The sequence below is a fragment of the Panthera tigris genome, chromosome E1, assembly GCF_018350195.1.
Source record: "Panthera tigris isolate Pti1 chromosome E1, P.tigris_Pti1_mat1.1, whole genome shotgun sequence".
NCBI lineage: Eukaryota > Metazoa > Chordata > Mammalia > Carnivora > Felidae > Panthera > Panthera tigris.
In genome coordinates, this window is record NC_056673.1 from 41,140,456 (window position 1) to 41,167,733 (window position 27,278).

General features: G+C 49.1%; 2 protein-coding genes and 1 long non-coding RNA gene across 12 annotated transcripts in view; 1 reads left to right on the forward strand and 2 right to left on the reverse strand.

Moving 5' to 3' along the window:
• Window positions 1-975: 975 nt before the first annotated feature.
• Window positions 976-5,107, forward strand: RND2 (Rho family GTPase 2). Its single transcript, XM_007087724.2, has 5 exons — window positions 976-1,127; window positions 1,613-1,700; window positions 2,508-2,617; window positions 3,384-3,518; window positions 3,759-5,107. The coding sequence occupies exons 1-5, from the start codon at window positions 1,026-1,028 to the stop codon at window positions 4,011-4,013; spliced, it is 690 nt and encodes a 229-aa protein (XP_007087786.2). The 5' UTR covers window positions 976-1,025; the 3' UTR covers window positions 4,014-5,107.
• A 1,973-nt stretch (window positions 5,108-7,080) lies between these two features.
• Window positions 7,081-15,496, reverse strand: LOC122233545. The gene is made up of 3 exons (XR_006211141.1): window positions 15,431-15,496; window positions 11,507-11,624; window positions 7,081-7,271 (listed from the first exon to the last, which is right to left on the reverse strand). It is a non-coding gene; the product is annotated as an uncharacterized LOC122233545 (long non-coding RNA).
• Window positions 15,497-16,856: 1,360 nt separating this feature from the next.
• Window positions 16,857-27,278, reverse strand: part of BRCA1 (BRCA1 DNA repair associated) — a 58,748-nt gene continuing 48,326 nt past the window's right edge. For 9 of the 10 annotated variants that reach the window (XM_042967580.1, XM_042967584.1, XM_042967582.1 and 6 more), the window contains 5 exons: window positions 25,409-25,492; window positions 21,256-21,310; window positions 19,610-19,683; window positions 18,936-18,996; window positions 16,857-18,085 (listed from right to left, as the gene is read on the reverse strand). In XM_042967580.1, coding sequence (XP_042823514.1) covers window positions 17,940-18,085; window positions 18,936-18,996; window positions 19,610-19,683; window positions 21,256-21,310; window positions 25,409-25,492 — 420 coding nt within the window. In that variant the 3' untranslated portion in view covers window positions 16,857-17,939. Of the gene's footprint in view, window positions 18,086-18,935; window positions 18,997-19,609; window positions 19,684-21,255; window positions 21,311-25,408; window positions 25,493-27,278 lie in introns of those variants that run through there. The other variant, XM_042967585.1, reaches the window with a different exon arrangement.

Sequence of the window (27,278 nt, forward strand, 5' to 3'; positions counted from 1 at the left end):
TGCTCGCTCTAAAAGATAAAATTAAATCGAGTATAACCGATGTAAAACAAAGCGCCTTTAAAAGGTAAAAGATGCCATGCAAATGCAAAAACAGTTGTGTAGTAATCATTAGACTCTGGATCAAGCCTTAAATGACTTTAGGGCTTGTCTCTCGCTCCAGCAGGGCTGTCATTCTGGGCAGTTTTATTTTCCTCTTCCTCCCCATCTCTGTCTCCCCGAAGTATCCACCAGAGGACGCAGCTACCCCAAAACTTTCCACCCTGAGCCAGGCTGGAGAAACTCAGTCCACACTTGCCTGCTAGTCCAAGCCCTCCGTTAAGCCACCCCAGCCCCAGACTAGGCCGGTCGTTGCCATGGGGACTGGAAGCCATGATGTCACCACTGTCCGGGTGGGTGTGTTGGAGTCCAAACCCTCCTATCCCCAAGACTCCCTGCCGGGACGTGAGAGTGGAGGGGTGGGGGGCGAGACCAAACCAAAAAGACTCCCTCCTTCTCCTACCATCTCGCGCCCCCCTCCTGTTCAGGAAGTGGATGGCTGCCCCCGCGCGTGTCCGCACTAGCACACCGGCGTGCACGCGTGGGCACGCAGAAGGCCCGAGCCTCGCGCGTTTGCAGCTTTCACCCTACCCCTCAGAACTTCGCTCAAACTCTGCCCCGCGCCCATCCCCAAAGCAGTCAAAACAGTCAAATAAGCCCGACTCGCCCTGCCCCAAACCCACAGGGGGTCCCTCATATCACACCCGAGCGCTGGAACCCGGCTCCCAGCCCTGGCATTCCCCGGGCCCCGCCCGGCTCCTCTGGGCCCCGCCCCCTCCGGCTGCGCTGGCGGGAGGCGGGGCCGGAGGCGCGGCCGTCGGGCTGGGGGCGGGGCAGAGGGGGGGGGCCGCGGCCCCGGGCGGGGGCTCGGCGCGGGCCCGCGAGATGCCGGTGTCGGCGGCCCGAGCGGCTGCAGCTGCAGCGGCGGGGGAGGCGGCAGCGGGGCCCCGGAGGGGGGCTGCGCAGGGGGCCGGCGCGTAGCCGGGACTATGGAGGGGCAGAGCGGCCGCTGCAAGATCGTGGTGGTGGGGGACGCGGAGTGCGGCAAGACGGCGCTGCTGCAGGTGTTCGCCAAGGACGCCTACCCCGGGGTGAGGGACCCGCGTCTAGGGAGGAGGGCGCTGAGGCCGCGGGGGTGGGTGACTAGGGCCCTAGGGACGGACGGAAATGGGTGCCAGGGTAACCAGGGTCGAGAGAGAGGGACTCGGAGGACCGCGGACCAAGGGAGGCGCTGGGGACTCTGGAAGGACTGCAGAGGATTGGGGTGGGAGGAACTGGGGAGCAGGGAGAGATGAATGGGGCTTCGGAGAACCAGAGGATCCAGGAGGGGACGCTAGGGGAATGTCGGGGGTCCTGGGCATTGGAGAGAGGAAGAACTCGGGGCCGAAGGGACCGGGAGAGGGTCTGGGAGCCTAGCACACATTCCGCTGAGGCAGCCGCTCCCGGGATCTCCCCTTTGCCCAACACCAGACCAACTTGTGTCCAGGGGCCGGGCTGGACGGTGTGTGGGAGTGAGGAGGGCATTTGTCTGGGATGAAGACTGGAGGATCTCATCTTGACCCATCCCTGTCTGCAGAGTTATGTCCCCACCGTGTTTGAGAACTACACCGCGAGCTTTGAGATCGACAAGCGCCGCATTGAGCTCAACATGTGGGACACTTCAGGTAGCCAAGTCCCTGGGGTCACCCTGACTTCCAAGGCCCCTACCCTCACCCATCCCTTGGCTAGACCCTTAGGCTCCAGGTATGCCCAGCCCATCCATCCAATTTTAGAAGGAAGGAAAATCAATTCCTTCCTACTTAAAGCAAGAGAAACTGAGGTAGAGTTTGCAGAGACACATAGAAACCTTGTCCTGAGGGAGGGAGAAAGCCCCGTATCTGATCTTCTCAGCTGGATTCTGCCTACCTGGGAAAGTTGTGAGGAATGGATTTATTTTGGAACATGTTCCTTAGGAGGAAGGGCTGGGTTTAGGAAAGGCATTTAGGATTTCTTCGGGGAGTGAGGAGCTGCTTCTATAGACAGAAGTATAGAAATCTGAGCTGTCCCAAGCCTGCGCGAGAGCTCTGCCCCTGCCCCTCCCCCTCCTCCAAAAAAGGAGGAGGTTTTTATTTTTACTCAGCTCCCCCGGGGAGGGCTGTAGAAGACGTCAGTCAAAGCTCAGAAAGCACATGCAAAATTTTGAGAATGTGGAGAGATTTCATGAGCTTCTCAAAGACTCAGAAAAGATTAAGAATGATTACTTTTAAAGAAACCCCTAGGGAAGTGGAGAGCTGTTCTCTGCCATCTAACCTCCCTCTGCCAACGCCCCTCCTTGAAGAAACCCAGACTCCTTGATGGGTACCAATACCTGCTCTCTTCCATCCTCTGCCTCTAGCGTCCCCTGGTCAGGATTGGTAAGGTCTCCCATTCCCTTCCAGGCCTCCCACCCACACAGGACCCTGTCTGTCCCCTCCCTCCCTGTCTTCTCTCAGGTTCTTCTTACTATGATAACGTCCGGCCTCTGGCCTATCCTGATTCAGATGCTGTGCTCATCTGCTTCGACATTAGCCGACCAGAAACATTGGACAGTGTCCTCAAGAAGGTGGGAGCCTGGGGAAGCAGGATGGCTACACTGAGGGGGACCAGAAACCAAGGTTCTGACACAACATGGCCTGGAGGAGGGAGTGATGGCTGGGGCATGGTCATCAGCTAGAGAGTGTGTGAAGCTCTCCTCTTTCCCCATCCTCCTCACCCATCCACCGCTCACCCCCCACCCTTTCTTCCTGGAAGTCAGTCCTCAGAGCTGGATCCATCTAGGGGGAGATAGAGGAGAACAAGGAGAAGTACTCAAGGGATTCCTTATCCATCCTTCCCATCTCCTTGGGTGTGGGAGCCCCAGATGGAGGGGATGGGAATGCTGCTCCGGGAGCTCAGAAGAGCCCTGTGGTCTCCTCTCGAGGCCTCTGTTTCCAGGAGAAAAGCCCACGTTGAATGGACAGAAGTCAGTTAAAGCAGCCCTAGTTTCCAGGTGGAGGAAGGGCAGATTGGTCTGTTCCCAGGAACAAATTTGGGACAGGGGGCGGGGATGGGAAGGTTTCAGACTGCTAGACCCTTCATGGCCACTGAGGTAGAAGCAGGGCCCCTGACCCTAGACCCCTCCCCAGCCCTTTCCTCCCTCCCCTTCTCCTACACCGCATCCTACTTTCAGCCAAAGGCCACCATACCTACCTCCTTGCTCATGCGGGGTGTCCAGATGGAGGGGTGCATGGTTTCTGCATGATGTGAGGAAGGGTGTTCTCCTGGCATGGAGTAGGGTTCACTGTGTGCCTCTACCTACCCTTCCATAACTGTTTTCTTCCCCCAAATAGTGGCAAGGGGAGACTCAGGAGTTTTGTCCCAATGCCAAGGTTGTGCTGGTTGGCTGTAAACTGGACATGCGCACGGACCTGGCCACACTGAGGGAGCTGTCCAAGCAGAGGCTTATCCCCGTTACACATGAACAGGTGGGACACTTGACCTCTGACCTAGTCCCCGCCTAGACCTCTCACCTCTGCCCCTATCTCTGATTTGAAAACACCCTGCTTGGCCCATCCCTTGTACTGGCTTCTGACCTATGACCTGATCCCTTGACCTCCCACCCCCTCCTCCCGCCACGCCACCCCGCACTGCCCTCAGCCTCCCTTGTCCCTTGCTGAGCTGCAGGCTAAGCCCCATAACTTCCTCCATGCACTCCATCCTTCCAGGGCACCGTGTTGGCCAAGCAGGTAGGGGCTGTGTCCTATGTGGAGTGCTCCTCCCGGTCCTCTGAGCGCAGCGTCAGGGACGTCTTCCACGTGGCCACAGTGGCCTCCCTTGGCCGTGGCCATAGGCAGCTTCGTCGTACTGACTCACGCCGTGGACTGCAGAGATCCGCTCAGCTGGCAGGCCGGCCGGACCGGGGGACCGGGACCGAGAGCGAGATACACAAGGATAGAGCGAAGAGCTGCAATCTCATGTGAGGGGCTGGGGCGGGGCCGAGTGTAAGGAGCAGTGGCGAAGGGCTCAATTGTTCCCCTCTGCACCTGGTTCCTGACCTCCTGACTCTGGCAGGGACTTCAGGACAGGCCGAGTGAGGGATTCTCCTGGTCAGGAGAGCTGAAGGCAGAAGGGGCCACCATCCCCACATCCTCATCCCCCTCCTCTCCACAGGAAGCTGAGGAAGCTAGCAGGACAGGGAGCTGGGCTGGGAGCTGGGGGGCAGGGGTGGAGGAAGCTGGCATCAAGTAGTGACTTTGGTTTGAGTCTTAGTATATGAAGGGTGCTTTCCCTCCACACCCCCAGTACCCATATCCTGGCCCTGGCTTCCTTCCCTAAGGAAAGTGTCCATTCTGTGGCCTTCCCTTTTCCTCTCCTTTCCCTTCCACAGCTGTTCTCACTCATCCTAACCTCCAGGCAACATGCACTAAATTAAAAAGCAAGTTGAGTCCTTCCCCCTTCTACCCACAGTCCTAGCTCCCTCAATCCCTTCCTGCAACTGTCCCCAAATAAAGCCCATGTCCATGGAAAACAGCTGTGGCTTTAGTTTTGTTGCTTTCTAAAAACCCAATCTATCAATCTCTAGCAGCAGGAGGGAAAGTTAGACTTCAGGAAGAACTTTCTTATCTATGCCCATAGTTGGAGCAGAGGAAAAAGCCTTGGGTCAGATTAGCAGTGTCCTTTTAGGAGCCAGAGGTGGGGGAGTGAGAGGTCTTGGGAATATTCATCTCAGTTAATGAGCCAGACAATCCTAAGGCCATTAGGGGTTTTTAAGTGGACTGATGTGCAATTCATTCCTCAGCCCAGCTGGGGCCACCTGCTTGTGTGGGAGGGGTCCTGCTGAAGTGGTCCAGGCCCCTTGCACACCATCTCCATCCCCCAGCTTGGAATCTGCTGGTGTCCTGGGAGTTGTGGGGGTAGGGAGAGTATCAAAAGCCTCCACAGCACAGAAGCTGACCCTTCTGTGCAATGAAATTACTCAAGGAGACAATGGTTTGATTCTGGGGTCCCTTGGAGGTGAGGGCAGGGGCTCTCACCTTCTTTCCATCCTGAGCTCCTTGATGATTTTGGAGGGAACATCAGCCGTGAGTTAGGGTCACTGCCCCCCCCCCCCAGAGGGGGAAAGCCAGTGGAGGGGCTGGCCAGAGCTCTTGTTGTCAGGAAAGACAGTACTGGTCTGTTTTCTTGGGAGTCTGGTTTCACATTGTCCTGTATTCCCTCCCTGGCTCTGGTCCCACTGGCCTCTTTTCGGTGACATTCTCCCCCAGGAACCATCCCTGGCCATCCCCTCCCCCCCAGCCCCAGCCAGTCCTTCCAGACACACTCTGGGAGGGCACACAAACCTTATCCTCCCATCTGCTGGGATCCCCCCTAATTCACAGCCCATCCTTCCCTCGTTCATTCAGTAAGTATGTACTGAATACCAACTGTGTGCCAGACACTGGCTTGGATTCTGAAAGGACCAGTTTCTGTGCTCTGGAGGCCAGCCCAATGAGAGGTATCCCAGGTGTGACAGTACCTTGTCTGCGGGAGCTCCGTACAGCTTCAGGAGCCAGTCCTCTGAGCCAGGTCCTGAGGGTTGAAGAGCAGTTTGCCAGGCAGGGAAGGGGTAGGAAAGGCACTCTGGGCGGAGAGGGTACAGCATGTGCAGACACATGGAGATGAGAAGGAATGTGGCACGGTTGGGGCTGCCATGGCGAGGAGGGCAGAAGACAAGGCTGGGAAGGTAGATCAAGGCCACTTCAGGGCCCACAAAGGAGCCAGAACTTCATTCTGAGGATGTGAGGAGGCACCAGGGATTTCAAGCAGAGAATGAAGTGACCAGATTTGGTTTTGGAATGGATGCGTATCTGGATGAGGTGATGGGGGCTGGGGGATTTGGCTCTGAGATGTGTCATTTAAAACAGATTCTCCTTCCCTATGCCAGGGCCCAGTCTTGAGAGGAAAGGAAATCCCACCTACTGCTGGCTCATCAGACACCCCTTTCCCTCCCTGTCCTACAGGACCCTGTCCCAGTCCATCTCAGCTAATCTCAAGGATTCTGGGACAGCTTCATGGGTACTGGGCACCCAAACTGAGGTTAGGGGCTGACTCCAGGACCCTCCTCCAGCACCCTGAGGCGTGGATTGGGGCTGCTGGAGAGGGCTGGGGCCCAGCTAGGTGGCTCTCAGTCTGGTCCCAGAGGACTGACCCCTCCCCCACAGGGACCTGCCACACCATCAACTTGGGATTTTGGCCATGGCTTCTTTTCTCCTTTTCAGTTTGATACAAAGCAGACTCAAGCCTATAGCCACCAATGCGCAGAGTGTTTGGGCCTCTCTCTTCTCCCAACTGCCCTCTCCTGCCATGCTCAGGGAATGCAAATGCATTTCAATATCCGCCTAAAGCAAACATAATTAGGAAAATAAATCATTGGGGGGAACCCCCAAAGTTTAATACACTTCCAATACCGCCGGGAACAGATTGTGGTCTCTTCTGCAGGTCTGAGTTGCCAGACGTTTTATTTCCTGGGAGGAGGCTATACCACTGGGCTGAGGAGCCCAATGGGTGGGAGAAGGGAATGGGGCTGTTTCTAGATCCTCAAAGGCCCCTGAAAGCTGGAGGGAGGGAACTTTACCCCCACCCCCACCCCAGATGCAGGAGTCAGACCCAGCTTCCTCCTCTGCAGCTGTTTCCCCCACAAATTAGACACCCGTTTGGGAAACAATGTAGCCTCGTTAATCATTTAATGAAATAAACAACTAATCACGCTGAGATGCTGCCAGTGTTTCTTAACCTCGCAATCAGCCTGCTCTGGAGGGAGGAGGGAGGAGGGAGAAGGAAGGGGTGGGGGGTAGGAGCAGGGACTGGGTCTAACCCCTGAAATGCTTCAGCTGACTGAGGGTCCTCCCTCTGGGACTCCAGCCTTCCCAGAAGGGACAGTCCCGGAAAGAGCTTGAGATTTGGAGGCAGAGGGCCTGGGTCTCAGCTCTGCCACTTCTTCCCTGGGGAGCCTTTGGTGAGGTTCTGCACCTGCCTGACCTCAGTTTGCACACCTGGAAAAGAGCCGATCACCGCATCTGTCTCATTGTGTTGAGGAAGATTCGGAGAGGAGAACGGATGCAGAAAAGCTGTTCGACCCTTTATAAGTGAACCTTTATTCCTTACAGCTTAGACATCCAGGCCTGACTGCTTCTGATCCGGGCCCAAGGGAATCAGGAAAGGCCTCTTGAAGGGGGTTTCTTATGCTCTGGATTCAAAGGCTGGAGGAAGGCCAAAAGACAGGAAGGGGGAGGTCTCGGTAGATGCTCCCACATCTACCCTGAGGGCAAGAGAGAGCTTTAATGACTCCAAAGGCTGAAGTCCTTTGGCCCCCATTTTTCTGAACTCCCCCATAAACTGAAGTCTCTGGGTGAGAACCCCACGTTGCCATGGTGACCTCACCCCAGATACACTCAGACTGAGTGTACATTGCAGGCTGAGGGAGGTTGGGGGAAAAGGGTCATGTCCCTGAGGTTCTCAGGGGACATCAGGACCCTGGCTGGCAATCCTGGTACAGCTGTCTCCACCTACTCCACACTTGGCTCCCCAAGAAAGGGGTTCAGCTCTTCTGCACTATTCCCCACTTCCCTCTCTGCCAACAAAAGAGTTCCTTCTACACAGTGCAGCCCTTCTCCCCGCTTCCCCCCCTCCAGCTGAGTTCCCAGGTCTGCCTTCATCTCTAGTAAATCCCCCACTCCCTCTCCTCGTGGGTGGGGGTGAGGGTCAGAGGGAGGAGAGGCTCCAGGTCCAGGCGGGTGTGGTGATTCCCAAGCAGCTACCCACCCCAGCAGCCGAAGAAACAAGGGGCACGTACATAAGTGCTCCTCCCCCCAAGAAAATGCTTCTGCTGTTGACTCCTAAATAACAGATGTCTGTCTGCATATTAATGAGATTGGACGAATAATTGGTGAGTTTTTCATTCAGTGTCAGAATGAACCCGGAGGCCTTATGTTCATGCACACAGACACCCACTCACCCCCCGACTCTCCCCTTCCCCCAGAGCACAATGAGACAGACGCAGATGCTGGCAAGTTTGACCCACAAAGGGGAGGGACAAACAGGGAACTGGGAGGGGGTGTCAGCAGGAGGGAGACCTCCAGGGTCTGGCTAGGTTTGTGGGTTTTCTCCCTCTTGATCTGCTGCCTCCCCAGACCCCCAGGGGCCTAAGCTTGCATTTGTGAGACCTCAGCACCATGCAGAAGGGGCGCAGAGGAAGGTGGGAGCCAGAAGGTAGAGATGGTTGTGGGGAAAGGCAGGTGCAGCCTAGGGGGAGCAAAAAAGCAGTGGCCTCTTTCAGAGAGGTTGTGCCTCCCATGAGCCCAGAATCAGTGGGCCCTGTACCCCGCTTTAGCTCCTATGCCACGGTGTGGGGTGGAAGAACCGGGATATGGGAGTTAGACAGCTACCATCTGCCAGCTGGGTGTTCCCAACCTCTCCGAGCCTCTCTTACTCTGTCTCTAAGAACATCTACCTTGCAAGATTGAACAGATGAAATAAGATAAACTATGTCAAGTGTCTGTCATAGTGCCTGGCTTACAATAGGCCCAACACAGGGCACCCGGGTGGCTCAGTAGGTTGAATGTCTGATTCTTGATTTCAGCTCAGGTCATGATTCCAGGTTGTGGGATTGAGTCCCGTGTCAGGCTCCGTGCTGAGTGTAGAGCCTGCTTGAGATTCTCTCTCTCACTGCCTCTGCCCCTCTCCCCTACTCGTGCTCTCTCTTAAAAAAAACAAACAAAAAAAAAAGGCCCAACACATATCAGTTCTCCCCCCACCTATCTCCCAAACACAGACACACCAAGGTAGTTTCAAAATTGCTGCCTCTACTGCCAGACCCACCCTTGTTAGGGCAGGGGTTAATTAGAAGTTTAGTCATTATCCTGGCTGCCTGGAAATCGGAAGGAAAAGACAGGGGGAAGGAACGAGATGAAATAGACACAGGAGAGAAACTGAGGGAAACCAAGGCCTAGAACAGGAGGAAAGAGACTGCAGCGACACAGAACCACAGGCCAGGAATGGAGAAGGTATTGCAGACAGGTGGAGCGAACCCTGAAATGAGAGGCTGGAATTTAGATCGTACATTTCAAACCCCCCAGTTCTGCCTGGAACTCAACCTCAGAAGTCTCATCCCCTCTTACCGCTTCAGTCTCCTCATCTGTAAGATGAGGGAGTTGCCTTGTTTTCTAAGGTCCCTGCTCAATGTGTAAGAACATGAGATTCCCAGAGGCCTGAGGGAGCAGGGGAGGGGAGGCGGCTACCTCCACACCTACCCCCTCTCTATGGCCCATCAGTCACTCTTGCTCTGTCTCCTCTCTCCCTGGGTAAATGGATCTGCTGCACCAGCAAACAACTGTCCATTGTGTCCTAATGAGGGACGAGCAGGGAAAAGCAATCACTTATGATGCAAATGAGCGGCGGCTGCAGCCTCCCGGCTTTCACTGAGCGCCTCTCTTCTGCCCAGACCCCTGCGCTGCCCCAGTTGGACCTTTCTCCCCAGTCCCAGTTTCCATCTGGTCCTGGAGAAGGAGGGGGAGGCCCAGACTGGCCTTCCCATTGTGCTCACTGCCACTCCCTGCAAGGAGCTTCAACCCTCACAGCGGCCAGGCTTCTCTCCCCATCCCAAAGAGCATCTAGCGCGGCTCAGTTTGTGTTAACTGGGGTGAGATTCATAGGACATACAATGAACCATTTGAAGGTGTACAGTTCCATGGTATTTACTGCACTCACAAGGTTGCACAGCCACTGCCTCTCAGGGCTCGGGGGTCACGCCCCTCTGCCTGGCGCTGCGCCCCTAGCCTCCAGCGACACAGGAAAGCTGTTGAGAAGTCAGCAGAGTCTAGGAGGAATAGAGGCTGGTGCTGGGCTATAGGCTGGGAAAAGCCCAGAGCCGGCCTGGGAGTGAAGGGGACAAGCCCTGAGCTTTAGGATGGAGCCAGCAGAGAAGATCGAGATTTTGGTGGTGATAGGTAAGATCATCACCGCTTTCCCCAGCACAGCCCTGCAGCCTTATCTTTAGGAAATGGTCTCTTGAATTTTTTTTTTTCTTCTTCTTAATTCCTCCAGCACCTGGTTAGGAACCGGAGGAGGTCCAGCACAGATCCTGGTTTCCATGGCTTTCATAGCCCCCGTGGGCTTGGGAATGATCCCACAGCAGGTTTCTTACCTCGGCAGCTACACAGCGGCCCTGAGACAGCCCCCAGGGACTCTGCCACTAAGAGAGGCCGCCCCTCCACAAGCTCCAGGGACAGGCTTCACCAAGGAAAGATTTTCTACTTATCTGGCATTTGGTTTATCGCACAGACCTATAGCCTAACAGCTGGGAAGATTCCCATAAGTTGTAGTTTGAGTTTCCCTTGCTAATATGCACTACATTTTAGCTTTATGTCGTTTTCAAGAGAAGATGGCAAACATCTGCTTACCTGTGTGTCTGTGTTACCTTCAGCTTCACTCTCCCCCTACCCCCCCACCCGCCGCTTCCCTAATCTAGGACATGTGGTAATGTTTTTAAAAAAACAAAACAGAACTCTTCTGGAATCAACCAGTGCCAACTGCTGCAGCATTGCAGAGAAAAAAAACCTTTACAGGGTCACAAACTTTCTTTCATTTTCTCTGGCCCTCGTCCCCACTCAACAGAAGTCCACACTTCCTTTCTCCCAGACAAACACAGCCCAGACAACATAATGAGGGCATTTTCATCTGTGTTCTAATGAATAGGGAGTCCCAGGCTAGTAAGTTTCAGCTCTGCCACCAACTCACTGGGTGACCTTTGACAAGGACCTCAGTTTTATCACCTATAAAGTGGGAATAACAATTTTTGTCCTAGCCATCTCCCAGGGAACTAGTGAGGAGGAAGAAATACTAGTTGTGCCAGTGCTTTGAAGTCGCAAAGAGATTATCATGAACATCATAATTACTTCTCCGGGGATGGCGGCAGCAGTCTGTGTCTGGAGCATCCAGCCTGGAGGAGGCTTTGCTGGAGGACACATGGAGAAGGGAAACTGATGTCCTCCGTCTGTGTGGGTGTTGGCTTGATTAATCACAAAGGAGTAGGCTTCATGGCAGGCAAAAGAGAATCAAGGAGGGAATCCATAGGTGTGGGCTGAGACGAGGAAGTAATTCTCGGACACTTAGATCTCTTACAGCTTTTGGAATAAATTGGGGTGCTGGCAAAGTGGGTGGGAAGGACTGAAGGAATTCGCACTCCCAGTGGCAGAATGTGACTAGTTTTCCAGGGACTCAAGTGGGGAGGGGGGGGGGAGTGGGGGACCAGCAGTTAGATAAGACCTTCACTCGATGGATCCCTTCATTCATCTGCTAACTCGTTCATTCAGCATATACTTTTTGGGTGCCTAACAAGTATCTGCCACGTACTGGGGGCTGGGTTCCAAATAAAGATAATCTTCTAAGGACCTTCTAGTCAGATGGACAAAATAGAATATACACACAAATAACTTACTGATGGAAGAAAGTGTTATAAATAAAGCAAACTTCTGAGGTATTCTGTAGGAGGAGAGATTCTGGGCTGGAAGGCTGGTGAAGGTTCTGTGGAAAAGCTGGGATGGACAGGATTGGGCCTGTGGAGATGGAAGAACAGAACTCACCGAGGTCAAGTTACAATGTGGGTGGAACCTGTGGGTCCCCATGTTTGGTGGCCAGGGTGCCTGAGAGGGAGCAGCAGGTGAGGTTCTGGAGAGGTTGGGTTTCAGCTTGGGGTGGATGGTGTAGGAAGACCACCTGGGTCAGGGAAATGTATCCTCAGAAGACTTTCCCAACTCCTCTTTGTGGATCGTGTGCTCCTTTCCCCTAGTCCTAGTTCTGCCGGCTGGGGGGGGGGGGGGTTCTTATCCCGGCCTTCTGCAATCTCCTGGCTTCTTTTTCACCAGGCCAAATCCTACCCAAGCTCCAGGGGTCAGCTTGAGATGCTTCAACCGGAGGTCCTGCCACACAGCCCCCAGGGGGCTTCTGAACCAGAAGGCCAATTCTGCAAGGGTTTTCTGTGGCTTTCTTGCCTCACCCATTGAATAGTAAGCAATATGAAGGCCAGAAATGGATCTCTTCTCCCCTCCCTTCCACAACCACACATATAGAAGCTATCACAGAACTGGGCTCATAGTCTCCCCTCAATCATTAACCTTACTGTCACTCACCAACTCCTAAGGCTGGTTCCCTGCACAGTTTAGCCTCACACAAATCTATGTCTGCATCAAGGCTTTGCCACCTCCTTTTGTTGTGTGACCCCGGGGCAAGTTGCTTGACCTCTCAAAGTGTCATTTTCCTCATTTGTATGTTGGAAATAGCGCATGGCACTTCGTAGGAATGTGGCAAATGATAGTCATTAATGATTATTATTGCCGTTGCCCCCGAGACCTGGCAAGATCAGATGGTCCCCAGAAGCCAGGGCTGGGTTTCCATTTTTCTTCCCTTTCAATTTAATCATTTTCTCCCATCTGCCTCCTTCTGCTTTGTCCTCTTTGGGTCTTTCCTATCCCCCTTGACTGGTCTTGCCTGCTTTCTCCCTCCAGGCCAGCTGTCTCTTCTCCCCTCCGAGAGCGAGAGCACACTGGTGGCTGGCTCTCACTAGGTAAGGGTTGTCTGTTCACCTTGCTCTCCATCAGTCAATAAAGATAAATTACAAAATCATTTGTTTTATTTGTTCTTGTTACCTTGAGGGCTGTCTGAAATTGCCTTTCTTTAGAAAGCCCCATTTGCATATCTCCACACTGGAGTCAAAGGCTGCAGCTGTGGTTTCACTGCAATTTAAATATTAATAAAATCTCTAGCTGGTTTTTTTAAAGCAGTCTGGCCCTTCTGCTCCTAGGCTGCTAATATAATTTAATCTTTGTCCTTTGCTTTGTATTTATTTAAAGGGCCATTTTGGAGTCAACTGAAGCCAGCTGCTGCAACCTTGTAGTTAAGAACCACTAACTAGCCCATAAACCTTCGTTTTCCTTAAGAGGTACGAGAGCTACCTCTCCCGGAGACAAAATAGACCTCAGGTGACATTTTATACCAATCGGCAGCCCCTTACACTAAGCCAGTGGTTCTCAAACATGAGCTTCCTTCGGATCGGATTGGCTGGGCCCCACTCCCCAGTTTCTGATTCAGTATGTTGGGAATAAGGCCCTGGAATCTGCATAGCTAACAAATTCCTAGTTGTGGTTTTACTCCCCACCCTCCTTCCCCATCAGGGGATCATGGTTTGAGAATCCCTGCACTGAGCTGCTGGTGAAACTGCCTTATCATTCTGGGTCCCTGAAACAAGATCTCCAAAGTTCATCTGTGCCAGTCCTCGTAACTTGTGGGGAGACTTTCCAGTTGTCCGTTCCTTCCAGACCCTCCAACCATTGCTTAGGTTTTCCTGATCATTCGGACTCATTTCAGGATCAGCACCCCCTGCATCTCCCCAGGGCTGCTTTCTACAGGAGCTGGCTGTCTCCAGTTCTCCTTAATTTTCTATTTGCCCAGATTCATTTCTCTAATTTTCCCCTTGTTATGGGCAGATTTACAGGCTGTGTGAGGGAGCCAAACCAAGCATCACTGAAGTACGGTGGTAACAGGGCCTCTGGCTCAGCCATTCCACAGACTTTGACAAGCAAGCTCCCTCTGGCTAGCAAGCCCTCCTCTTGGGTTTCTGTGGGTAGATCTGTAGCTCCCCTCACGCTGCCCTTCTTCCTGTGCCGCCTGCCTCTGGGGCCCTGCTTATCTGCTCTTCGCAGCCTTCACAGGAGACTTTCTGGGCAGCTTGGCTCCCTCCGCTCCAACCATCCCAACACTGATTCCTTTCTTTTTCTTCTGCATGTTTTTGAGTCGATACTTTGTTGATGATTCGGGTTGCATTTTTTTTTGTGGGGGGGGGGATAATCTATGGAGCTCTTCTTTAGGTCCCCTCCCTGCACCTGCATGATAATCCCTCCTCTTCTCCTGCCTTTCCAGCTCCTTTGCAGAAGTTCATTTCTGAGATGAGATAACAGCAGCACAGGAACTAGTTCCCCAAATGCTTCTGTGCCCAGAGAGGGTTAAATTGTGGGATGGAGAAGGGAGAGGCCATCTTAAAGCCAGAGGTCAAAGGAGCAAGTAGATTTGCTCCATCATCAGATAAGTTTTTTTTTTTAACTTTAATGTTTATTCATTTTTGAGAGAGAAAGACAGAGTGCGAGTGGGGAAGGGGCAGAGAGAGAGGGAGACACAGAATCCAAAGCAGGCTCCAAGCTCTGACCTGTCAGCACAGAGCCTGATGTGAGGCTCGAACTCGTGAACCATGAGATCATGAGCCTAAGTGGGACGCTTAACTAAGCCACCCAGGTGGCCACACAGATAAGACTCTTAAGCCCAGCTAGGCATCATGAGGCCAGGGCCAGAAGCTGACTTCCGGAAAAGGTTACGAAGAGCTGAAAAACCGGATGGGTGTGTGTGTGGATATCTGTTAGGAGATCTCGAGAGATCATTACAGAAAACTTTGTATGTGTCTCAGTCATCCCTGCTTTTTCCCAAGATTCCTGGGAAGGCATACTATATTACACGGATGTGGCTTTTCTACCAACCTGTCAGTGACTGGACACCCCCAAGGTGTCACTGGAAATGAGACATCCATGACTGAAGACTGGGCCAGTAGCACTTGCTTCCCACCTGCCCTCAGGTTATCTAGACCCAGGGACTCCCTGGTGGGCTGCCATGAGCCCTGGAGAGGTGGTGCCATACGTGAGGCTGGACTGGAAGTTTTTCTGTTTTTGTTTTTTTGGGCTTTTTTTTTTATTTGATTTGATTTGATTTTGATTTTTTAAAAGAAAAATTTTTTAATGTTTATTCATTTTCGAGAGAGAGACACAAAATCTGAAGCAGGCTCCAGGCTCTGAGCTGTCAGCACAGAGCCTGACGCGGGGCTCGGACCCACGAACTGTGAGATCATGACCTGAGCTAAAAGTCAGATGCTTAACCAACTGAGCCACCCAGGAGCCCCATTTTATGATTTTATTTTTAAGTAATCTCCACACCCAATGTGGAGCTCAAACTCACAACCCAGAGATCAAGAGTCGAATGCTTCACCGACTGAGCCAGCCGGGCGCCCCTGAACTGGAAGGCTTTAGTCACTGAAAGATAAGCAGTCATAAGACACAGGATGGATGGAGGTGGAAACAGGTAGCCATGAGCCAATCCTGTCAGTCCCTTTGCCAAGGGCTGCTTTCCCAGGGAGAGCTGCCACTGGGAAGCAGGAACATTCTATTGCGTCCCACCATGGCCCCAAAGAGAGTCTAGAGAGTGCTAATTCCTCTCACAAACCCCTCTTCTCCCCAAATTCCCTTGAGGCTTGAGCCAGTGCCTCTGACCCAGGACAGCGACTGATGTGGGTGGGCAGGGTTCAGATTCTCAGGTCATCACTTACTAGCTGTGCAAACTCTGAGCAAAATCTTCTTTCCCATTGTCATTCTTCAAGCGAGGTGACAAATACTCACTTCCTAGGGCTGTGATGAAGACTCCATGAGATAAACATGTCATAATGCCAGTTTGTTCCATTTTCTTCACTCTCCCCTCACCCACCCACCCTGTTTACAAATGTGGCAGTGCTGAATCATGTGAGGATTTAATTCTCTTTGCCTCAAAGAGGATCCTACTCTCTGAACATGTGAAGACCAAAAAATGATGATACAGATTCTTATCTGTGGATTAAGTATGTTAAATAGGAGTGGTTGTCAGGAATCTCAAGATCCCCTCCCCAGATTCTTGTCCCCTGGTTATTCAATCAAACACTAATCTAGGTCCCGAGGTGAAGGGGCTCTGCAGCTGTGATTAAGGTTATGGACCTTAAGATATGGAGAGCACCCTGGATTACCTAGTGGGCATGATCTAATCACCTGAGCCCTTAAAAACAGAAACTTCTCAGGGTGCCTGGGTGGCTCAGTCAGTTAAGCATCCAACTCGATTTTGGCTCAGGTCATGATCTCATGGTTCATGGGATTGAGCCCTGCATCGGGCTCTGTGCTGGCAGCGTGGAGCCTGCTTGGGCTTTTCTCTCTCCCATTCTCTCTGCCCCTCCCCTGCTTGTACTCTTTCTCTCTCAAAATAATAAACATTAAGAAAAATCCCAGAGGGGTGCCTGGGTGGTTCAGTCAGTTAAGCGTCCGACTCGGCTCAGGTCATGATCTCACGGCTCATGGATTCAAGCCCTGAGTTGGTCTCTGTGCTGACAGCTCAGAGCCTGGAGCCTGCTTCGGATCTGTGTCTCCCTCTCTCTCTGCCCCTCCTCCACTTGCTCTCTGTCTCTGTCTCTCTCTCAAAAATAGATAAACATTAAAAATTCTCTGGCAGGAGTTAGATCTGGCAGTCAGAGAGATGAGGAAGGGGAAGTCAGAGAGACTCCAAACATGAGAAAGCTTTGACCATGGTTGCTGGCTTTGAAGATGGAGGTAGGGACTGATGAGCCTAGGAATGTGGAAGAAGCTAAGGATGACCTCTGGTCAACAGCCAGTCATTAAACAGGGATCTTAGTCCCACAACTGCAAGGAACATTCTGGCCAACAACATGAAATGAGCTTGGAAGCTGATTCATCCCCAGAGCCTCTAGAAAGGAACACAGCCTTGTTGCCTTGATTTTGGTCTTGTGAAACTAATCAGTTGAGCCAACTCAGCTTTCTGACCTACAGAACTGTGAGACAATAAATGGCTGTTATTTTAAGCCACTAGATTTGTGACAATTTGCAATGGCAGAAATAGAAAATATGATAGGTACCAAAGCCCCCTTGATAACGCTAGGAGTTGGTACTAGGGTCTGAGCAAGTCTGTAGCTGTAAGCTTCAAGAAGTCATGCTTGGTGAAAGTGAAAGCAAATTTATTTGCAGGTGAACAGCAACAACGTTTACAAAATGTATTTTGTACAGTCAAGTCTGCACTGCCCTCACACACTAGGGGGCTAAGGAAGACCTAGTCCTTCCAACAGCTATAAACAGGCCTGGATAATGAGTTTATGAAAAACACTTTCTCTTCCTTCAGCACACAAAATTATTTATGAAGCTGTACAGTTCGGCAATAGGAAGCAAAAAGAAGAAAATTACCTCAAGGAAAGCAACAGCTCCTTTCCTGGTGGGAGCCGTCATTTTATAGACATGAAATATCCCTGTCAGAGATCTTGTATTTCAAGAAGAATGGGTGACATATCAGAGCTACAACAATAAACATTGTATTTATTTCTAATGGGGAATTAGAAGACCCTCTTTGGACATCAGTTCTTGAAAAGATTCTGCTATTTCAGAGCATATCAGTGCTAAGAAATCTTTTAGAAATCTGGATTTCTAAAGGGCAGGACGACTCCCTTTTCCTCAAACCCTCAAGGTTCATATTTATATCCATTACCTGCCTCTGAATCCCTCCAGGCCCCCACCCAAGCTCCATCCACTCCAACATTTGAGAGCCGCCCAAGGGCTGTTCTGATTTTAAGTCACATCACAGATTTCCCCAAGTACTTGCTTCCCACTGAAGGGTCTAACTCTTGGCCTTTATGAACACAGGATTTTAGGGAAGCAAATTTAGGGAGACCAGCTATTCTCCTGAGGCCAGCCATTCTGTGCCTCCAGCTCTAAGCCAACATCCCCAGTACGAAGAATAGGGCTGATAAATAATGAATCAGCATCTTGCTCAATTGGCGGCGTTTAAATGGTTTTAAATTCTTTTCAGGTGAAAAATTACCACAATTTTGTGCTCATGGTAGATTTCAAAGGGAGACTTGAAGCAGAAAATCTTTAAGGGCCCCTTGCATACCAGAATTTCTTCTCAGGCTGATGTATATAAAATATTCAGTAACCAGGACTGTGGAAAGACTGAAGAGGAGCTCCCAGGGCCTGGAAAACGACTGCTTCTTACGATCATTCTTGGGGTCCTGTGGTGACAGGCCCTGTACGCTACACACATGGCTGGCTGAGGTCAGCAGTAGCTCTGGGAATCTGGGGGATCAGGTAGGTGTCCAGCTCCTGGCACTGGTAGAGGGCTACACTGTCCAATACCCACTCTCGGGTCACCACAGGTGCCTCACACATCTGCCCAATCGCTGGGGACAAAGAATGCAAACAGAAATTAGTCAATTCACATTTTCCCAGGCCAGACTCTTGTCAATCTACTCCTGGGGACCTGGTTGTATGAGTTCACAGCGTTACTCAGGTAGGTACAAAACGGTTGATCTTAAGTAATGCTTCAGGACATAGGACCTTATTTAGAAGCCTGAGGAGTGACTGCTGGTGAAAGCCTACAGCCTCTGGCAACTTTAGTAACATGAGCTCCAATCTGTTAAAGGAAGTCACCAGAGAGCAAAACAGCATTGCAGTTTAATGGTTTTGCAACATCTTAGAAGAGAAAGCAAAACAGATGATGAGCACGATCACATCTGTGTGAAATACATGTGTGTACATATATGCGCACGCATGCCACGTAGAATTTTACCATCACCATCTTCAAGTGGTGAGATTACTGGGATTATTTTGTTGTGTTTGTTTTCATTTATATTTTATGTGATGAACATTAATTAATATTTAACCTCCACCAATGGAAATAGTTCATGCCTTACTTTTATAACACAAAAGACATCACAAAAACTTTTAAAAAGTCATTTTAGGCATGCATGCATGCATGCATTCATTCATTCAAATATTCATTGAGCACCTAGAAGATGCTGAGAACTGTGTTAATCAAACAATGGGTGACCTGTGGTGACCCAAACTCATCACACAGATCCCATATCTCATAGGCACATTCCTATGGCCTTCTAAAGCCCCACACAGGTGCACCATCTACTCCGGTTGATCAAATCAGGACATTTAGACCTAAAATGACCATAGTCTTCATACTTAACCTGGGCCCTGCAACCCATACTCCTCTGGACAAAGGCTTATAGCAAGACTTACCATGGAAGCCACTGTCCTCTGTCCAGGCATCCGGTTGCACGACCACAACTGGGTGAGTAGCCTGTATCCCCGGGAAGGAAACAGCATTGAGGGTATCAGAGCAGGGCTTTTAGAACAGTCACTTCACCATTTCTTTTTTTTTTTTTTTTTTTTTAATTTTTTTTAACGTTTATTTATTTTTGAGACAGAGAGAGACAGGGCATGAACGAGGGAGGGTCAGAGAGAGGGAGACACAGAATCTGAAACAGGCTCCAGGCTCTGAGCTGTCAGCACAGAGCCCGACGCGGGGCTCGAACTCATGGACCGTGAGATCATGACCTGAGCTGAAGTCGGACGCTTAACCGACTGAGCCACCCAGGGGCCCCATCACTTCACCATTTCTTGACGGTTTGCTGAAGCAGACTAGTTTAGGTGCAACCACAGAAAGGAGGGGGATGGGCACACGGCAAAAAGGAAGGGTTGGAGGGAGAGTCTTCCCTCAATAAATTAAATACTTGGAGAACTCAAGCCCTTACTCATCCTCCACAGATGGCATCTTCTGGCACTGGTACATGGTCAGAGAAGACTCAGAGCAGAGAGGCTTCTGAGGTCCACTGGCAGGGTTCGTAGGGATGGATGGGTACCAACCAGCCTTGCTCAATCATAGGACAGATATTTGGCAGGACATCACTTACCTTGCTGAGAGTGAATAACGAAGGCCTCTTCACCACAGAAGCCCCACAGAGGCGCACCATCCACTCTAGTTGATCTAAATAGCACATACAGACCTAAAATCACCACAGTACTCTACACACTTAACCTGTGCCCTCTACCCCATGCTCCTCTGGATGAAGGCTTACAGCAAGACTTCTCAGTGGGAGAGTCTCCACCTCTCTGCTTCAAAAGGACAGAGAGGCCTTGACCTAGAATCTATACCAGGTATGGATTCTAAGTCAATTTGCCACCAATATGCTACCTACTCTGGTTATTGGTCCCCAAAAGGCTACTTGGCAGATAAGGTTTGACAGTCTCTCAAATAAAACACTTTGGAAGAAAAGAATCCAAGATCTAATTTCCCTTAAATTGCTAAATTGCTGGCTAAGATACTGTGAAAAAATGCTCACTTGCCTTTCCTCCCTCCCTGCCTAATTCTGTGTTGGTAATTGATAATCACGGCTACCAAGAGCACCATACTTGGTGGTAATTACTGTAAATGTCAAGAGACAGGAAGATAATTCATTCAGTCAAAAAAAAATACACATCATCCTGGACAGAGACTCAGCACATCAGTGGGGAAGGGCTACATGCTGAGCTGGAATCAACACATTCGGGGGAACAGAAAAAAAAAGGGATTATACAGATGTTCCCCTTGCACCTGGAAAATCAGCAGAACCGACCAATGAATGGCTTCTGGGCCTCTCTGGGGATTGCTGAGGTGTTCCTATTTGTCTGAATAAACCGAGGTCAACAGACTCATCTCTAAAATGATACCTGCTAGAGACCTGGTTTTCATTACACCAAAGAACAAAAACACTGAGAAATCCTCAAGTGGCACTTGGAAATTTCATAAAAATCCAATCAATAACCAATAAAGAAGACAGAAGCAAAATTACTTTGCCAGGCCCTCTTGGGGCTGCTCATCTGTCCCTGACTAGATGCCAAGGCCATCTTCTGAGGAGCAAGAGAACCTGATCCCTGGGGTGGAAGGGGGCACAGAAGCAAAGGTGGGCGGACTTTGTTTTGAAGAGAACAAACCAAACCTATACACATACCAGGGCCTCAGTGCTACACAACTGCAGAGTTGAGCCCCACAGCACTCCTAAACATAACATCACATTCAATGTCAAAGTTAATTAGAAAATGTTCATGCAGAGTCTTCCCCTGCCTGCTCTGGGCCTGTGTGGGGCCCCAGGCCCACAGGGCTTATGCAGCCGCTGTGTTTGCTTCTTAGTATCAAATGAAGATGGTTTAGGAAGAGCAGAATTCCTTCTTAACATTTACAAATCTGAAAGGTATCTTCTCCCTAACTTATGACTTCCCTCCTTTCTTAAAGCAAAGGGCAAGAAGGGCAGCTCTACCCCACTTGAGCATAGAACACTGCATCCTAGAACCTAACTTTTCACTGACTTCTAGCTCTCAGGAAGGGGCACAGGGCTGTTTTTTTGCCACAGGGTAACGTTTAAGCGCAGTTTTGCCTGACGGGTGGTAGAGAAATAGAAAAACCTCTAGAACACCTCACCAACCTGAGGAACCCCCTTAAAAGGGATGGCCTCTCCTGTAACACTTTACCATGTAAGGGGAAAGGCTGGTGCTGGACTCGCCACTTCTCCCGGTCTCTTACCTGTGGGCATGTTGGTAAAGGGCCCATAGCAACAGATTTCTAGGCCCCCGAAGATCTGGGAGAAGAGTGGCACAGAAGGAGGAAGGGAAAGAAACACCAATTATAAAAGAGTATGCATTTTATAAAAAACAGCATAAAGAGACTCTCGAAAATGAAGGACTTTCTTTTTTCTTTACCACCTGATAACTTCTGCTATGTCCCAGAGACAATCAGTGTAATGTCAGAACGTGGATGGATTTTAGAGGACTTTTTTTTTTTTTTAATGTTTATTTATTTTTGAGACAGAGAGAGACAGAGCATGAACGGGGGAGGGTCAGAGAGAGAGAGGGAGACACAGAATCTGAAACAGGCTCCAGGCTCTGAGCTGTCAGCACAGAGCCTGAAGCGAGGCTTGAACTCAGGAACCGCAAGATCATGACCTGAGCCTAAGTCGGACGCTTAACCGACTGAGCCACCCAGGCGCCCCTTAGAGGACTTTTTAAAAGTGTGTGAGTAATTGGTCCACACTAGGGTCACTCTCTGTTATTCAGAGGCTGAGCTTTCCACTTCGCCACCAATCAGGCCCGGGCTCCTTCCTGGTGACTTCATTTCTTGTTAGAGACCCAAAAAACCTGGGCCTTCTTTATATTTAATAAAAGTCTTGGATGGCTAGATATTCAAGCTTTTAGCTGCAGTTTGGTGTTTTTATGCAGACTTGGTACATTAATACTAACCATAATTCTAACTGTCAGAGAGGTCTATGTTGATTTTACATGCTCTTTTTCTCCTCTTTCTCTGGTCTCTGAACATCTGTTCCTGCCTTCACACTGCTTTAAGAACAGCCATTGTTCCTTTAGGCAACCTAAACCATTTTTAATCTAGAAGTTAATCTAATCTAGAAGTGAAGCCTGGTTCTGCCTCTCCTCATTGAGCTGACCTGACTGCCTGGTTTCCAGGAGACACAGATTATACTGTGCCTCCCAGGTGCCCCTTCCACTTACATACAGTGCTGGCTGGCACTGCCCAAAAGAACTTTCTGTGATGATGGAAATGTTCTCTGTTTGTGTTAATAAGGTGCCCGAGTCACATGTAGCTACCAAGGTCTTGAAATGTGGTCACGGTGGGTGAGGACCTACACTTCCTATTTTATTTAGTTTTAGTTATCTAAATTTCAAAACGGCGGCATGTGGCTGGTGGCTATGGTGTTGGACAGGCAAATTCTTACACACAAATTGGCACAGGTTCTTAGGCAAGCACTAGCATATCATTTAAAAGAAATCTCAAGTTGTGTCAGTTGGCTGGATAGATACCATTTGGGTAAACATCATTCTCTTGACCCTCTTTCTCCCCATTCCACTAAAAAAGACTGCCTAGGCCTGGAACTCACCTTGTTTAAATAAGAGAGATGGGGGTACAGAAAACTCAGGAGCTAAAAACTCATCATGGCCTTTTAGGAAATGAGCCTCCCCACCCCCATTTTAACTACAGCCAAAGGAAAAGAAGAGCAGCAGGACAAGTCTGTTTCTGTTTTAAGTGACAGCCTCCATATATGCCATTCTCAGTATCTGTATGAATAAACTGCATCCCCAACCTGTTGACAGGATCTAGATGCTCATAATGCTAAAAGCTGCCCCCAAGCAGCCGTCTGGAGCCCAACATTGCTGTGAAAAGTACAAAAGATTAGGAATTTTTGTATCCAAGCTGACACTCACTGATGAGGATGGCTAGTTAGGAGATGAGTTTAGAAATCTGAAGTTTCACTTCTACAACTACAAATACATTTCTCTTCCACGGGAAAATATTACAGTGACATTTAGTATTTTCAGAACATCATTACTTTGACTAGGCACCTTCCATCACTGCCATCCCAAATTTAGGGAAAACCCTCAAACGCTGGAATTTCCTTTGAAGGAGGAAGAATCTGGTGCTAATTCGGCCTTGCGTACAGTGGAATAAAACAAATGGCTGGCTCACACAGAACTCCCCTGGAGTGAAGGCAGAAGCAGAAACAGGGCCAATAGCTTTCCTTGGCATCTGGAAGTTACTCGATAGGTTCAGACGGTGGGGATGGGCTCAAGGGTTCAGAGCTCTCCCAAAGCAGTTTTCCCTAGAAAATCTCCTCCACTGGTTCTTTCTCAACTTCTATAAAGGGACAGACAGTGCTCCGTATGGGGATGTTCTAAAATGCCCATTTAAAAAAGGAAGAAAAAAAGGCAAACTTCTAAAAACGAAGAAATGCAGACTAGGCATGGAAGTGCTCAGTCAGTGACCTGAGAAAGCAGCAGGTTCAGGCCTGACAGGCAGATGCAAAACCATGCTTGGACTTCTCCCTGACAGAGAGACAATGCTTTGCTTCCATAATCTGCTACAGTGTGATCTGGGAAAAATCATGGAGTCTTCCTGGGCCTCTAGGCCTTCATTTGTAAAATTGTTAGAATAACCTATTTTTTTCCTCTGTGAAATCTATGACTTTCCAAGAAACTATGGTATTGTACATTTAAGATTTTTTAAAAGTATGTATGTATGTATATATGTATGTATTTAATCTCTGACCCAACATGGGGCTTGAACTCATGACCCCAAGTTCAAGAGCTGCATGCTCTTCCAAATGAGTCAGCCAGGCACCCCTAGTATTGTTTCTTTTTTAAGATTTAAAAAAAAGTTTATTATTTATTTTTGAGAGAGACAGTGTAAATGGGGTAGGGGCAGAGAGAGAGGGAGACAGAGAATCCCAAGCAGGCTTCACACTGTCACCACAGAGCTCGATACTGGGCCCGAACTCATGAAACCGTGAGATCATGACTGAACTGAAACCAAGAGTCAGACCCTCAACTGACTGAGCCACCCAGGTGCTCCTCTTTTTAAGACTTCATTTCATTTCATTTCATTTCATTTATTTATATTTGAGAGAGAGAGGGAGAGAGGGAGAGGGGGAGAGAGAGAGAGAGAGAGAGAGAGAGTGTGCATGTGTGTCTGAGCGGGGTAGAGGGGCAGAGAGAGAGAGAGAGAGAGAGAGAGAGAGAGAGAGAGAATCTTAAGCAGGCTCCATGCTCAGTGCAGAGCCCGACACAGGGCTCAATCCCACAACCCTGGGATCATGACCTGAGCTGAAATCAAGAGTTGGATGTTCAACCAACTGAGCCACCAGGTGCCTCAAGATTTTATTTTTTGTTTATTTTTGAGAGAGCGTGCACATGCACAGGGGGTCAGGGTGGTGGTGGGGGGGGGGGCAGACAGAGGGAGACAGAGGATCTGGGTCCAAAGCGGGCTCCGCAGTGAGACAGCAGAGAGCCCAATGTGGGGCATAAACTCATGAACTGTGAGATCATGACCTAACCGACGTCAGATGCTTAACTGACTAAGCTACCCAGGAGTCCTAAGAGTTTACTTTTTTAAGTAATCTCTACACCCAATGTGGGGCTCAAACCTATAACCCTGAGATCAAGAGTCGCATGCTCCACGGACTGAGCCAGCCACATGTCCCAAGAAACTATGGTATTGTTAAGAGCTCAGATTCTGGAGCTTGACTGCATGAGTTCAACTAGTCATGGGTTCCCAACTAGCTTTGTGAGCTTGGGCAATCTACTCAATCTCTCTGAGCTTTTAATTTTCTCATCTATAAAATAGGTATAATTATAGTATACACCTCATAGGGCTACTGTAAAGTTGTTAATTAGTTAAAATATGATCGAGTGTTTAGAGCAGACCCTAGCATACGGTGTAGGTTATAAAGATGTTAGCTACTGATTAACAAACACTTTCTCTTCTGTGCTTCCACAGACAGCACTGTACATCCCCCTCACAGCAGTGACCACATTACCTTAGAGGAAGACACCACAGTGAAGTGGAAAGAGCAACAGCCTTAGATTCACATCTGTTTCAAATTCCAGCTCTGCCCCTTATCAGCTGAGTTTTGAATCCTAGACTGGGGTCCAAAGTACATAGCTTCTCTACACGTCTAAGCTCCTTCATTCATAAAATGGAGAGAATACTTATTTACCTTATTACAGGGCTACGGCAACTAAAAAAGAGCCTACATGGAAGCACCTAGTTAGAACTCCAGCAAGTGAGTATCCAGTGCCCCTCACAGATGAATGAGACCATCTCTACCAAGGGGACTGGAATGCAGGGGTATGGGTGGGGTTTTTGACAACAAGGCAGAGGGGGACTTTACCTTTCTGTCCCGGGATTCTCTTGCTCGCTTCGGACCCTGGTGGTTTCTTCCATTGACAACATCTCCTCTGACTTCAAAATCATGCTGGAAAAAAACCAACGCACACCACAGGGATCAGAGAAAGAGAAACCTCCTTCAATGGAAGTGGAGTAGATAAGTCGTATTAAGGAATTCAGTACTGTCAAATTTTGACAACCCTACTCCCACCCCCCAAAATCATTCTTTTTGGTGGACTGAATGAAATGACCAGCATCTCAGCTGCTGAAATCAATTCACTGAAGTAAATCTTTGTGGGCAGAAATTAACAATTGGCTTTTCACCTCATTGGGACTTAACGTATTTTAATTTTTAACATCTATCTCTTCTCAAAACATTCACTTAGCATTTAGATTAAACTGCTAATACTGTGCTGTTATAAAGATAACTGGAGAATTCCTGATCTCTTAAATCAACTGTGTATTACCATCTAAAGAAATAAGGGCTTCTCAGATTTCCATTGAGAGATTTACAGTTAATGAGAACAAAATGATAAAATATAGATTTAACCCAGTAAAGAAAGTTAGAGGCTTTTCATAATCACTATTTTGACTGGTCAAGGACAAGGAAGTAAAGAATAATGTGACTGGGGAGGTTAGAGCTTTTGGGAGAATTTTGGGGAAGAATGCTCAGGAACAATTCTGACTGACACTTGATTGTAGGGAAGACAAAGTCATGAGTGTAACTACAGGCTGTTATTAGAGGAAAGAACACTTAACATTTCGTAGTCACTTGAGTGAGAAGAGTCTAGTGCTAAAAATGTCATCTATTTGAAGCTGACCCTCAAATTCCTTGTCCTGATTGCACCCCTGTGCCTACTTAAGCTCTCTACCTGGAAGTCTAATATACATCCCCAAATTCACAGTCTAAAACAGAGCTCTTGATTCTACTTCTTCCCCCTCAAGGTGCTCCTTCTCCATATCTTCCTGATCTGATTTACTATTACTGGCACCCATTCTTGTTTAGGCCCAAACCCTAAGTGTTAGCCCCTGAATGCCTCCCTTTACCTCATCCTCCAAATTTAACCCTTCAGTAGGTCCTATCCCCAAACGTAAATCAACCTCTTCTTCCCACCTCCATGCCTCCAATTACCCTACAAATAAAAGTCAAATTCCTTACCATGACTTCCACCAAATCCTATGTGATCTGGCCCTTGTCCATGATCTTCTCCAACCCCTGGTCCAACCTCTGCTCTCTACATAGAATTTGGCAATTACTACTCTCCAGCTACACGGGCCTATTTTTCTTTAATAAACCAAACTCATTCCTACCTCAAGACATTTATGTTTGCAGTTCTTCTGCCTGTTAACATTTGTTTCCTACATTTTTCCAGGCCAATTCTTTTTATTTAGGTCTCGGCTCAAGCTTTCAGAAAGCTTTCGCTGGTCTCCTTAAGTAGTCAACCTCTGTCCCTAGTCAGCTGCTAGTCTGTTGTTCTATATTATTTCTCCATTGTATGTATGTATGTATGTATGTACGTACGTATGTATGTATGTATGTATGTACGTATGTATGTATGTATTTTTTATTATTTGGCTACTATCATTTTTTGAAGTTTTTATTCCATAGTATTTATTGGTATTTTAAATGTATCTTTATTTATTGTATGTCTCCCCTCAATAGAACATGAATCCCACCAGAGCAGGGACCCAGCAGTCTTATCTACTGCTCTATTCCTGGTGTCCAGGACATAGTAGGCTCCCAACCATATTAGGTCACTGAATCAAAATTAAAACCAACAAAATGCCATTTAATTAATTATAAATATGCTAAATAGTGCATAATAGCTTAAAACTGCTTTTGCTAATTTTATTTTGCCTTGTCTGTTGTCACC

Bases quoted from the DNA above. Each gene is read 5' to 3' on its own strand.
- RND2 (XM_007087724.2), top strand. From the start codon at position 1,026: ATGGAGGGGCAGAGCGGCCGCTGCAAGATCGTGGTGGTGGGGGACGCG. The intron at 1,701-2,507 runs GTAGCCAAGTCC...GTCTTCTCTCAG, and splicing joins CAACATGTGGGACACTTCAG to GTTCTTCTTACTATGATAAC. The intron at 3,519-3,758 runs GTGGGACACTTG...CCATCCTTCCAG, and splicing joins TCCCCGTTACACATGAACAG to GGCACCGTGTTGGCCAAGCA.